This window comes from Heptranchias perlo, unplaced genomic scaffold (assembly GCF_035084215.1).
Source record: "Heptranchias perlo isolate sHepPer1 unplaced genomic scaffold, sHepPer1.hap1 HAP1_SCAFFOLD_74, whole genome shotgun sequence".
Classification (NCBI taxonomy): domain Eukaryota; kingdom Metazoa; phylum Chordata; class Chondrichthyes; order Hexanchiformes; family Hexanchidae; genus Heptranchias; species Heptranchias perlo.
The window spans coordinates 2,888,985-2,903,296 of record NW_027139772.1 but is presented as its reverse complement, the minus strand read 5'-3'; the positions used below and the strand labels follow the sequence as shown (position 1 = coordinate 2,903,296).

The following is a 14,312-nucleotide window of genomic DNA, read 5'->3' as shown; positions in this document are numbered from 1 at the left end:
CATCCCTGGAATCATTCTAGTAAATCTCTTCTGCACCCTCTCTAAGGCCTTCACATCTTTCCTAAAGTGCGGTACTCAGAACTGGACACAATACTCCAGTTGTGGTCGAACCAGTGTTTTATAAAGGTTCATCATGACTTCCATACTTTTGTACTCTATGCCTCTATTTATAAACCCCAGGATCCCGTATGCTAAAGCCCGGTTACATTCAGTGTGGAGAGGTCCAGTTCGGCACGGTTAAATTCAGTGTGGACATGGCCAGTTCAGCACGGTTACATTCAGTGTGGACAGGCCCAGTTCAGCACGATTACATTCAGTGTGAACTGGTCCAGTTCAGCACGGTTACATTCAATGTGAACTGGTCCAGTTCAGCACGGTTACATTCAGTGTGAACTGGTCCAGTTCAGCACGGTTACATTCAGTGTGAACTGGTTCAGTTCAGCACGGTTGCATTCAGTGTGGACAGGTTCAGTTCAGCACGGCTGCATTCAGCATGGGCAGGACGGGTTCAGCACGGTTACATTAAGTCAGGGCACGTCCGGTTCAACAAATTTATATTTAGTCTGGTCTGGTCCAGTTCGGCATGGTTACCTTCAGTGAGTAGAGGTCCAATTCAGCACGGATACATTCAGCGTGGACTGGCCCAGTTCAGCGCGATTCCACCCAGTGTTGAATGGTTCACTTCAATGTAATCTTGTTGATGAACTGGACCTGTCCATTGAATGTCACAGCGCTGCATTGGAGCTGTCCACAACTAAGTTAACCTTGTTAACTAGATCCGTGCTGAATCAGGCCTTTTCTCACTGAATGTAACCGTGCTGAACTGAACCTATCCACACTGAATTCACAGACAGCTGGGTGAAAGTGGGTGTACACTCTCACAGGGATTGTAAGCTAGCGGCATGTGACCCGTGCTTGCCCGGACTAGAGCTTGATAATGACCAGGAGCGAGACCCTGCAAGCGATTTCCGGCTGCAGGTCCAGAGATTCCCTGGTCAGGTATAACTTGTGCTGAACCCTCTTCACTCAGCAGACGAGGGGTTTAAACCCGGATCTTCCGAATCTACAAGGTCCACTCTCACCGTGGCAACCGCCTATTGTTAACGGGATCAGACTGCAGTCACTCGATATTTCACTTTAGAACCGTGTCAGATCCATTTAAAGTCATTCCATTCCATCAAAACAAAAACAGCAGCCTGGCAGCGGCTGCACTCATCTGTTTGTTTCAATTAGTATAATTAATGTAAAAGATCAAACCGTTTAATTGTCTCCCTGGAGCCTGACATCAGGTATAAATGTGAAACCCTTTGAATGCAGCGCAGAGCACGCTCAGAGCGTCTTATCGAAATGCACGGATCACCAAAAGGTCTGGTGTTTGCCCTTTATTATCCCATCCTTGCGGCTATCGGTGTTCCAGGTAAAGTATTGGAGATAGTTATGGACATCATTGTTCAGCGTTATCTCTCCTCTTATTAACCGGAATCTCTCACACCCCTTATCGATATCATTTCTTACATTTACTGCATAATTTCTCGCCGCTAACTGTACAATTTCTAATCTTTAACTGTATCATTTCTGCCCTTCAACTATATCGTTTCTCCCCTTTAACTGTACCGTTTCTCCCCTTTAACTGTAACATTTCTCCCCTTTAACTGTACCGTTTCTCCCCTTTAACTGTAACATTTCTTCCCTTTAACTGTATCATTTCTCCCCTTTAACTGTATAATTTCTCCTCTTTAACTGTATCATTTCTCCCCTTTAACTGTATCATTTCTCACCTTTAACTGTATCATTTCTCCTCTTTAACTGTATCATTTCTCCTCTTTAACTGTATCATTTCTCACCTTTAACTGTATCATTTCCCCTCTTTAACTGTATCATTTCTCCCCTTTAACTGTATCATTTCTCACATTTAACTGTATCATTTCTCCTCTTTAACTGTATCGTTTCTCCCCTTTAACTGTATCATTTCTCCTCTGTAATTATATTATATCTCATCTGTAACTGTATCATTTCTCACCTTTAACTGTATCATTTCCCATCTTTAACTGTATCATTTCTCCCCTTTAACTGTATCATTTCTCACCTTTAACTGTATCATTTCTCCTCTTTAACTGTATCGTTTCTCCCCTTTAACTGTCTCATTTCTCCTCTGTAATTATATTATATCTCATCTGTAACTGTATCATTTCTCCTGTTTAACTGTATCATTTCTCCTCTTTAATTGTATCATTTCTGCCCTTTAACTGTATAATTTATCCCCTTTATCTGTATCATTTCTCCTCTTTAATTGTATCACTTCTCCTCTTTAACTGTATCATGTATCCCCTTTAACTGTATCATTTCTCCTCTTTAACTGTATCATTTCTCCCCTTTAACTGTATCATTTCTCCTCTTTAACTTTATCATTTCTCCCCTTTAACTGTATCATTTCTCCTCTTTAAGTGTATCATTTCTCCCCTTTAACTGTATCATTTCTCCCCTTTAACTGTATCATTTCTCCCCTTTAACTGTATCATTTCTCCCCTTTAACTGTATCATTTCTCCTCTTTAACTGTATGATTTCTCCCCTTTAACTGTATCATTTCTCCCCTTTAACTGTATCATTTCTCCCCTTTAACTGTATCATTTCTCCCCTTTAACTGTATCATTTCTCCCCTTTAACTGTATCATTTCTCCCCTTTAACTGTATCATTTCTCCTCTTTATCTGTATCATTTCTCCCCTTTAACTGTATCATTTCTCCCCTTTAACTGTATGATTTCTCCCCTTTAACTGTATCATTTCTCCCCTTTAACTGTATCATTTCTCCTCTTTAACTGTATCATTTCTCCCCTTTAACTGTATCATTTCTCCCCTTTAACTGTATCATTTCTCCCCTTTAACTGTATCATTTCTCCCCTTTAACTGTATCATTTCTCCCCTTTAACTGTATCATTTCTCCCCTTTAACTGTATCATTTCTCCCCTTTAACTGTATCATTTCTCCTCTTTAACTTTATCATTTCTCCCCTTTAACTGTATCATTTCTCCTCTTTAAGTGTATCATTTCTCCCCTTTAACTGTATCATTTCTCCCCTTTAACTGTATCATTTCTCCCCTTTAACTGTATCATTTCTCCCCTTTAACTGTATCATTTCTCCCCTTTAACTGTATCATTTCTCCTCTTTAACTGTATCATTTCTCCTCTTTAACTGTATCATTTCTCCCCTTTAACTGTATCATTTCTCCCCTTTAACTGTATCATTTCTCCCCTTTAACTGTATCATTTCTCCTCTTTAACTGTATCATTTCTCCTCTTTAACTGTATCATTTCGCCCCTTTAACTGTATCATTTCTCCTCTTTAACTGTATCATTTCACCCTCGAACTGCAGCTTTTCTTGTTTTTATCTGGATCATTTTTTCCCTCTATCTGTATAATTCTCCCCTTTGTCTGTGTCATTTCTCTTCGTTAACTGCATCATTTCTCATGTTTAATTGTATCATTACTCCCCTTGAACTGTAAAATTTCTCCTCTTTAACTGTATCTGATCTTCCTTTCAACTGTTTAATTTCTCGCCATTATCTGTATCATTTCTCCTCTTTAACTGTATAATTTCTCCGCTTTAGCTGTTATTTCTGCCCTTCAACTGTTTTATTTCTCCCATTTAACTGCATCATTTCTCCTCTTAAACTGTTTCATTTCTCATCTGTAACTGTATTATTTCTCCCCTTTAACTGTATCATTTCTCCTCTTAAACTGTTTCATTTCTCATCTGTAACTGTAGTATTTCTTCACTTTAACAGTCACATTTCTCCCCTTTAACTGTATCATTTCTCCTCTTTAAGTGTATCATTTCTCCCCTTTAACTGTATCATTTCTCCCCTTTAACTGTATCATTTCTCCCCTTTAACTGTATCATTTCTCCTCTTTAATTGTATCACTTCTCCTCTTTAACTGTATCATGTATCCCCTTTAACTGTATCATTTCTCCTCTTTAACTGTATCATTTCTCCCCTTTAACTGTATCATTTCTCCTCTTTAACTTTATCATTTCTCCCCTTTAACTGTATCATTTCTCCTCTTTAAGTGTATCATTTCTCCCCTTTAACTGTATCATTTCTCCCCTTTAACTGTATCATTTCTCCCCTTTAACTGTATCATTTCTCCCCTTTAACTGTATCATTTCTCCTCTTTAACTGTATGATTTCTCCCCTTTAACTGTATCATTTCTCCCCTTTAACTGTATCATTTCTCCCCTTTAACTGTATCATTTCTCCCCTTTAACTGTATCATTTCTCCCCTTTAACTGTATCATTTCTCCCCTTTAACTGTATCATTTCTCCTCTTTATCTGTATCATTTCTCCCCTTTAACTGTATCATTTCTCCCCTTTAACTGTATGATTTCTCCCCTTTAACTGTATCATTTCTCCCCTTTAACCGTATCATTTCTCCTCTTTAACTGTATCATTTCTCCCCTTTAACTGTATCATTTCTCCCCTTTAACTGTATCATTTCTCCCCTTTAACTGTATCATTTCTCCCCTTTAACTGTATCATTTCTCCCCTTTAACTGTATCATTTCTCCCCTTTAACTGTATCATTTCTCCCCTTTAACTGTATCATTTCTCCCCTTTAACTGTATCATTTCTCCTCTTTAACTTTATCATTTCTCCCCTTTAACTGTATCATTTCTCCTCTTTAAGTGTATCATTTCTCCCCTTTAACTGTATCATTTCTCCCCTTTAACTGTATCATTTCTCCCCTTTAACTGTATCATTTCTCCCCTTTAACTGTATCATTTCTCCCCTTTAACTGTATCATTTCTCCTCTTTAACTGTATCATTTCTCCTCTTTAACTGTATCATTTCTCCCCTTTAACTGTATCATTTCTCCCCTTTAACTGTATCATTTCTCCCCTTTAACTGTATCATTTCTCCTCTTTAACTGTATCATTTCTCCTCTTTAACTGTATCATTTCGCCCCTTTAACTGTATCATTTCTCCTCTTTAACTGTATCATTTCACCCTCGAACTGCAGCTTTTCTTGTTTTTATCTGGATCATTTTTTCCCTCTATCTGTATAATTCTCCCCTTTGTCTGTGTCATTTCTCTTCGTTAACTGCATCATTTCTCATGTTTAATTGTATCATTACTCCCCTTGAACTGTAAAATTTCTCCTCTTTAACTGTATCTGATCTTCCTTTCAACTGTTTAATTTCTCGCCATTATCTGTATCATTTCTCCTCTTTAACTGTATAATTTCTCCGCTTTAGCTGTTATTTCTGCCCTTCAACTGTTTTATTTCTCCCATTTAACTGCATCATTTCTCCTCTTAAACTGTTTCATTTCTCATCTGTAACTGTATTATTTCTCCCCTTTAACTGTATCATTTCTCCTCTTAAACTGTTTCATTTCTCATCTGTAACTGTAGTATTTCTTCACTTTAACAGTCACATTTCTCCCCTTTAACTGGATCATTTCTCCCCTTTAAATCTCTCATTTCTCCCCTTTAACTGTATCATTTCTCCCCCTGAACTGTAAAATTTCTCCCCTTTAACTGTATCATTTCTCCCTTTTAACTGTATCATTTCTCCCTTTTAACTGTATCATTTCTCCTCTTTAACTGTTTCATTTCTCCGCTTTAACTCTGTCATTTCTCACCTTTAACTGTATTATTTCTCCCATTTAACTCTCTCATTTCTTCCCTTGAACTCTCTCATTTCACCTCTTTAAATGTATCATTTCTCCCTCTGAACTGTAAAATTTCTCCCATTTATCTGAATCATTTCTCCCCTTTAATTGTATCATTTCTCCTCTTTAACTTCATCATTTCTCCCATTTAACTCTCTCATTTCTTCCCTTTAACTGTATAATTTCTCCCCTTTAACTGTATCATTTCTCCCATTTAACTGTATCATTTCTCCCCTTTAACTCTCTCATTTCTCCCCTTTAACTGTATAATTTCTCCCCTTTAACTGTATCATTTCTCCCATTTAACTGTATCATTTCTCCCCTTTAACTGTATCATTTCTCCCCTTTAACTGTATCATTTCTCCCATTTAACTGTATCATTTCTCCCCTTTAACTGTATCATTTCTCCCCTTTAACTGTATCATTTCTCCCATTTAACTGTATCATTTCTCCCCTTTAACTGTATCATTTATCCCCTTTAACTGTATCATTTCTCCCATTTAACTGTATCATTTCTCCTCTTTAACTGTATAATTTCTCCCCCTGAACTGTAAAATTTCTCCCTTTTATCTGTATTATTTCTCCTCTGCAATTATATTACATCTCATCTGTAACTGTATCATTTCTCCCCTTTAACTGTATCATTTCTCCTCTTTAACTGTATCGTTTCACCCCTTTAACTGTATCATTTCTCCTCTTTAACTGTATCATTTCACCTCTTTAACTGTATCATTTCTCCTCTGTAATTATATTATATCTCATCTGTAACTGTATCATTTCTCCCCTTTAACTGTATCATTTCTCCTCTTTAACTGTATCATTTCTCCTCTTTAATTGTATAACTTCTCATCTGTAACTATCATTTCTCCCCTTTAACTGTATCATTTCTCGTCTTCAACTGTATCATTTCTCTCCTTTAAATGTATCATTTTCCCCTTTAAATGTACCATTTCTCCCCTTTAAATGTATAATTTCACTGTTTAACTTTATCGTTTCTCCCCTTTAACTGTATCGTTTCTCCCCTTTAACTGTATCATTTCCCTGTTTAACTTTATCGTTTCTCCCCTTTAACTGTATCATTTCTCCCCTTTAACTCTCTCATTTCTTCCCTTTAACTCTCTCATTTCTCCCCTTTAAATGTATCATTTCTCCCCTTTAAGTGTATCATTTCTCCTCTTTAACTGTTTCATTTCTTCCCTTTATCTGTATCATTTCTCCTCTTCAACAATATCATTTCTCCCTTTAACTGTATCATTTCTCCTCTTTAACTGTATCATTTCTCCTCTTTAACTGTATCATTTCTGCCCTTTAACTGTATCATTTCTCCCTTTAACTGTATCATTTCTCCTCTTTAACTGTATCATTTCTCCCCTTTAACTGTATCATTTCTCCTCTTTAACTTTATCATTTCTCCCCTTTAACTGTATCATTTCTCCCCTTTAACTGTATCAATTCTCCCCTTTAACTGTATAATTTCTCCCCTTTAACTGTATAATTTCGCCCCTTTAACTGTATCATTTCTTCCCTTTAACTCTCTCATTTCTCCCCTTTAACTGTATCATTTCACCCTCGAAATGCAGCTTTTCTTGTTTTTATCTGTATCATTTTTTCCCTTTATCTGTATAATTCTCCCCTTTGTCTGTGTCATTTCTCTTCGTTAGCTGCATCATTTCTCATGTTTAATTGTATCATTTCTCCCCTTGAACTGTAAAATTTCTCCTCTTTAACTGTATCTGATCTACCTTTCAACTGTTTAATTTCTCGCCATTATCTGTATCATTTCTCCTCTTTAACTGTATAATTTCTCCGCTTTAGCTGTTATTTCTGCCCTTCAACTGTTTTATTTCTCCCATTTAACTGTATCATTTCTCCTCTTAAACTGTTTCATTTCTCATCTGTAACTGTATTATTTCTTCCCTTTAACAGTTACATTTCTCCCCTTTAACTGTATCATTTCTCCCCTTTTACTGAATCATTTCTCCCCTTTAACAGTCACATTTCTCCCCTTTAACAGTATAATTTCTCCCCTTTTACTGGATCATTTCTCCCCTTTAAATCTCTCATTTCTCCCCTTCAACTGTGTCATTTCTCCCCTTCAACTGTATCATTTCTCCTCTTAAACTGTTTCATTTCTCATCTGTAACTGTATTATTTCTTCCCTTTAACAGTCATATTTCTCCCCTTTATCTGGATCATTTCTCCCCTTTAACTGTATCATTTCTCCCCTTTTACTGTATCATTTCTCCCCTTTAACAGTCACATTTCTCCCCTTTAACAGTATAATTTCTCCCCTTTTACGGGATCATTTCTCCCCTTTAAATCTCTCATTTCTCCCCTTCAACTGTATCATTTCTCCCCTTTAACTGTATAATTTCTCCTCTTAAACTGTTTCATTTCTCATCTGTAACTGTATTATTTCTTCCCTTTAACAGTCATATTTCTCCCCTTTATCTGGATCATTTCTCCCCTTTAACTGTATCATTTCTCCTCTTAAACTGTTTCATTTCTCATGTGTAACTGTATCATTTCTCCCCTTTAACTGTATCATTTCTCCCCTTTTACTGGATCATTTCTCCCCTTTAAATCTCTCATTTCTCCCCTTTAACTGTATCATTTCTCCCCTTTAACTGTATCATTTCTCCTCTTTAACTGTATCATTTATACTACTTAACTGTATCATTTCTCCCATTTAACTGTATCATTTCTCCTCTGTAATTATATTATATCTCATCTGTAACTGTTTCATTTCTCCCCTTTTACTGTATCATTTCTCCCCTTTAACTGTATCATTTCTCCCCCTGAACTGTAAAATTTCTCCCCTTTAACTGTATCATTTCTCCCTTTTAACGGTATAATTTATCCTCTTTAACTGTTTGATTTCTCCGCTTTAACTCTGTCATTTCTCACCTTCAACTGTATCATTTCTCCCATTTAACTCTCTCATTTCTTCCCTTTAACTCTCTCATTTCTCCCCTTTAACTGTATCATTTCTCCCCTTTAACTGTAACATTTCTCCCCTTTAACTGTACCGTTTCTCCCCTTTAACTGTAACATTTCTTCCCTTTAACTGTATCATTTCTCCCCTTTAACTGTATCATTTCTCCTCTTTAACTGTATCATTTCTCCTCTTTAACTGTATCATTTCTCACCTTTAACTGTATCATTTCCCCTCTTTAACTGTATCATTTCTCCCCTTTAACTGTATCATTTCTCACCTTTAACTGTATCATTTCTCCCCTTTAACTGTATCATTTCTCACCTTTAACTGTATCATTTCTCCTCTTTAACTGTATCGTTTCTCCCCTTTAACTGTATCATTTCTCCTCTGTAATTATATTATATCTCATCTGTAACTGTATCATTTCTCACCTTTAACTGTATCATTTCCCATCTTTAACTGTATCATTTCTCCCCTTTAACTGTATCATTTCTCACCTTTAACTATATCATTTCTCCTCTTTAACTGTATCGTTTCTCCCCTTTAACTGTCTCATTTCTCCTCTGTAATTATATTATATCTCATCTGTAACTGTATCATTTCTCCTCTTTAACTGTATCATTTCTCTTTAATTGTATCATTTCTGCCCTTTAACTGTATAATTTATCCCCTTTATCTGTATCATTTCTCCTCTTTAATTGTATCACTTCTCCTCTTTAACTGTATCATGTATCCCCTTTAACTGTATCATTTCTCCTCTTTAACTGTATCATTTCTCCCCTTTAACTGTATCATTTCTCCTCTTTAACTTTATCATTTCTCCCCTTTAACTGTATCATTTCTCCTCTTTAAGTGTATCATTTCTCCCCTTTAACTGTATCATTTCTCCCCTTTAACTGTATCATTTCTCCCCTTTAACTGTATCATTTCTCCCCTTTAACTGTATCATTTCTCCTCTTTCACTGTATGATTTCTCCCCTTTAACTGTATCATTTCTCCCCTTTAACTGTATCATTTCTCCCCTTTAACTGTATCATTTCTCCCCTTTAACTGTATCATTTCTCCCCTTTAACTGTATCATTTCTCCTCTTTATCTGTATCATTTCTCCCCTTTAACTGTATCATTTCTCCCCTTTAACTGTATCATTTCTCCCCTTTAACTGTATCATTTCTCCCCTTTAACTGTATCATTTCTCCTCTTTAACTGTATCATTTCTCCCCTTTAACTGTATCATTTCTCCCCTTTAACTGTATCATTTCTCCCCTTTAACTGTATCATTTCTCCCCTTTAACTGTATCATTTCTCCCCTTTAACTGTATCATTTCTCCCCTTTAACTGTATCATTTCTCCCCTTTAACTGTATCATTTCTCCTCTTTAACTTTATCATTTCTCCCCTTTAACTGTATCATTTCTCCTCTTTAAGTGTATCATTTCTCCCCTTTAACTGTATCATTTCTCCCCTTTAACTGTATCATTTCTCCCCTTTAACTGTATCATTTCTCCCCTTTAACTGTATCATTTCTCCTCTTTAACTGTATCATTTCTCCTCTTTAACTGTATCATTTCTCCCCTTTAACTGTATCATTTCTCCCCTTTAACTGTATCATTTCTCCCCTTTAACTGTATCATTTCTCCTCTTTAACTGTATCATTTCTCCTCTTTAACTGTATCATTTCGCCCCTTTAACTGTATCATTTCTCCTCTTTAACTGTATCATTTCACCCTCGAACTGCAGCTTTTCTTGTTTTTATCTGTATCATTTTTTCCCTCTATCTGTATAATTCTCCCCTTTGTCTGTGTCATTTCTCTTCGTTAACTGCATCATTTCTCATGTTTAATTGTATCATTACTCCCCTTGAACTGTAAAATTTCTCCTCTTTAACTGTATCTGATCTTCCTTTCAACTGTTTAATTTCTCGCCATTATCTGTATCATTTCTCCTCTTTAACTGTATAATTTCTCCGCTTTAGCTGTTATTTCTGCCCTTCAACTGTTTTATTTCTCCCATTTAACTGCATCATTTCTCCTCTTAAACTGTTTCATTTCTCATCTGTAACTGTATTATTTCTCCCCTTTAACTGTATCATTTCTCCTCTTAAACTGTTTCATTTCTCATCTGTAACTGCAGTATTTCTCCCCTTTAACTGTATCATTTCTCCTCTTAAACTGTTTCATTTCTCATCTGTAACTGTAGTATTTCTTCACTTTAACAGTCACATTTCTCCCCTTTAACTGGATCATTTCTCCCCTTTAAATCTCTCATTTCTCCCCTTTAACTGTATCATTTCTCCCCCTGAACTGTAAAATTTCTCCCCTTTAACTGTATCATTTCTCCCTTTTAACTGTATCATTTCTCCCTTTTAACTGTATCATTTCTCCTCTTTAACTGTTTCATTTCTCCGCTTTAACTCTGTCATTTCTCACCTTTAACTGTATTATTTCTCCCATTTAACTCTCTCATTTCTTCCCTTGAACTCTCTCATTTCACCTCTTTAAATGTATCATTTCTCCCTCTGAACTGTAAAATTTCTCCCATTTATCTGAATCATTTCTCCCCTTTAATTGTATCATTTCTCCTCTTTAACTTCATCATTTCTCCCATTTAACTCTCTCATTTCTTCCCTTTAACTGTATAATTTCTCCCCTTTAACTGTATCATTTCTCCCATTTAACTGTATCATTTCTCCCCTTTAACTCTCTCATTTCTCCCCTTTAACTGTATAATTTCTCCCCTTTAACTGTATCATTTCTCCCATTTAACTGTATCATTTCTCCCCTTTAACTGTATCATTTCTCCCCTTTAATTGTATCATTTCTCCCATTTAACTGTATCATTTCTCCCCTTTAACAGTCACATTTCTCCCCTTTAACAGTATAATTTCTCCCCTTTTACGGGATCATTTCTCCCCTTTAAATCTCTCATTTCTCCCCTTCAACTGTATCATTTCTCCCCTTTAACTGTATAATTTCTCCTCTTAAACTGTTTCATTTCTCATCTGTAACTGTATTATTTCTTCCCTTTAACAGTCATATTTCTCCCCTTTATCTGGATCATTTCTCCCCTTTAACTGTATCATTTCTCCTCTTAAACTGTTTCATTTCTCATGTGTAACTGTATCATTTCTCCCCTTTAACTGTACATTTCTCCCCTTTTACTGGATCATTTCTCCCCTTTAAATCTCTCATTTCTCCCCTTTAACTGTATCATTTCTCCCCTTTAACTGTATCATTTCTCCTCTTTAACTGTATCATTTATACTACTTAACTGTATCATTTCTCCCATTTAACTGTATCATTTCTCCTCTGTAATTATATTATATCTCATCTGTAACTGTTTCATTTCTCCCCCTTTACTGTATCATTTCTCCCCTTTAACTGTATCATTTCTCCCCCTGAACTGTAAAATTTCTCCCCTTTAACTGTATCATTTCTCCCCTTTAACTGTATCATTTCTCCTCCTGGACTGTAAAATTTCTCCCTTTTATATGAATCATTTCTCCCTTTTAACGGTATAATTTATCCTCTTTAACTGTTTGATTTCTCCGCTTTAACTCTGTCATTTCTCACCTTCAACTGTATCATTTCTCCCATTTAACTCTCTCATTTCTTCCCTTTAACTCTCTCATTTCTCCCCTTTAACTGTATCATTTCTCCCCTTTAACTGTAACATTTCTCCCCTTTAACTGTACCATTTCTCCCCTTTAACTGTATCATTTCTCCCCTTTAACTGTATCATTTCTCCTCTTTAACTGTATCATTTCTCCTCTTTAACTGTATCATTTCTCCTCTTTAACTGTATCATTTCTCCTCTTTAACTGTATCATTTCTCCTCTTTAACTGTACCGTTTCTCCCCTTTAACTGTAACATTTCTTCCCTTTAACTGTATCATTTCTCCCCTTTAACTGTATCATTTCTCCCCTTTAACTGTATCATTTCTCCTCTTTAACTGTATCATTTCTCCTCTTTAACTGTATCATTTCTCCTCTTTAACTGTACCGTTTCTCCCCTTTAACTGTAACATTTCTTCCCTTTAACTGTATCATTTCTCCCCTTTAACTGTCTCATTTCTCCTCTTTAACTGTATCATTTCTCCTCTTTAACTGTATCATTTCTCCCCTTTAACTGTATCATTTCCCCTCTTTAACTGTATCATTTCTCCTCTTTAACTGTCTCATTTCTCCTCTTTAACTGTATCATTTCTCCTCTTTAACTGTATCATTTCTCCCCTTTAACTGTATCATTTCTCACCTTTAACTGTATCATTTCTCCCCTTTAACTGTATCATTTCTCACCTTTAACTGTATCATTTCTCCTCTTTAACTGTATCGTTTCTCCCCTTTAACTGTATCATTTCTCCTCTGTAATTGTATTATATCTCATCTGTAACTGTATCATTTCTCACCTTTAACTGTATCATTTCCCATCTTTAACTGTATCATTTCTGCCCTTTAACTGTATAATTTATCCCCTTTATCTGTATCATTTCTCCTCTTTAATTGTATCACTTCTCCTCTTTAACTGTATCATGTATCCCCTTTAACTGTATCATTTCTCCTCTTTAACTGTATCATTTCTCTCCTTTAACTTTATCATTTCTCCTCTTTAACTTTATCATTTCTCCCCTTTAACTGTATCATTTCTCCTCTTTAAGTGTATCATTTCTCCCCTTTAACTGTATCATTTCTCCCCTTTAACTGTATCATTTCTCCCCTTTAACTGTATCATTTCTCCCCTTTAACTGTATCATTTCTCCTCTTTAACTGTATCGTTTCTCCCCTTTAACTGTATCATTTCTCCTCTGTAATTATATTATATCTCATCTGTAACTGTATCATTTCTCCCCTTTAACTGTATCATTTCTCCTCTTTAACTTTATCATTTCTCCCCTTTAACTGTATCATTTCTCCTCTTTAAGTGTATCATTTCTCCCCTTTAACTGTATCATTTCTCCCCTTTAACTGTATCATTTCTCCCCTTTAACTGTATCATTTCTCCCCTTTAACTGTATCATTTCTCCTCTTTAACTGTATCATTTCTCCTCTTTAACTGTATCATTTCTCCCCTTTAACTGTATCATTTCTCCCCTTTAACTGTATCATTTCTCCCCTTTAACTGTATCATTTCTCCTCTTTAACTGTATCATTTCTCCTCTTTAACTGTATCATTTCGCCCCTTTAACTGTATCATTTCTCCTCTTTAACTGTATCATTTCACCCTCGAACTGCAGCTTTTCTTGTTTTTATCTGTATCATTTTTTCCCTCTATCTGTATAATTCTCCCCTTTGTCTGTGTCATTTCTCTTCGTTAACTGCATCATTTCTCATGTTTAATTGTATCATTACTCCCCTTGAACTGTAAAATTTCTCCTCTTTAACTGTATCTGATCTTCCTTTCAACTGTTTAATTTCTCGCCATTATCTGTATCATTTCTCCTCTTTAACTGTATAATTTCTCCGCTTTAGCTGTTATTTCTGCCCTTCAACTGTTTTATTTCTCCCATTTAACTGCATCATTTCTCCTCTTAAACTGTTTCATTTCTCATCTGTAACTGTATTATTTCTCCCCTTTAACTGTATCATTTCTCCTCTTAAACTGTTTCATTTCTCATCTGTAACTGCAGTATTTCTCCCCTTTAACTGTATCATTTCTCCTCTTAAACTGTTTCATTTCTCATCTGTAACTGTAGTATTTCTTCACTT

General features: G+C 35.6%; 1 protein-coding gene across 1 annotated transcript in view; it reads left to right on the top strand.

The window, feature by feature from the left end:
- The first annotated feature begins 1,347 nt into the window (after positions 1-1,347).
- Positions 1,348-14,312, top strand: part of LOC137319148 (probable G-protein coupled receptor 139) — a 39,570-nt gene continuing 26,605 nt past the window's right edge. The window contains exon 1 of the mRNA XM_067981494.1: positions 1,348-1,417. Within this exon, the coding sequence (XP_067837595.1) occupies positions 1,348-1,417 (70 nt within the window). The remainder of the gene's footprint in view (positions 1,418-14,312) is intronic.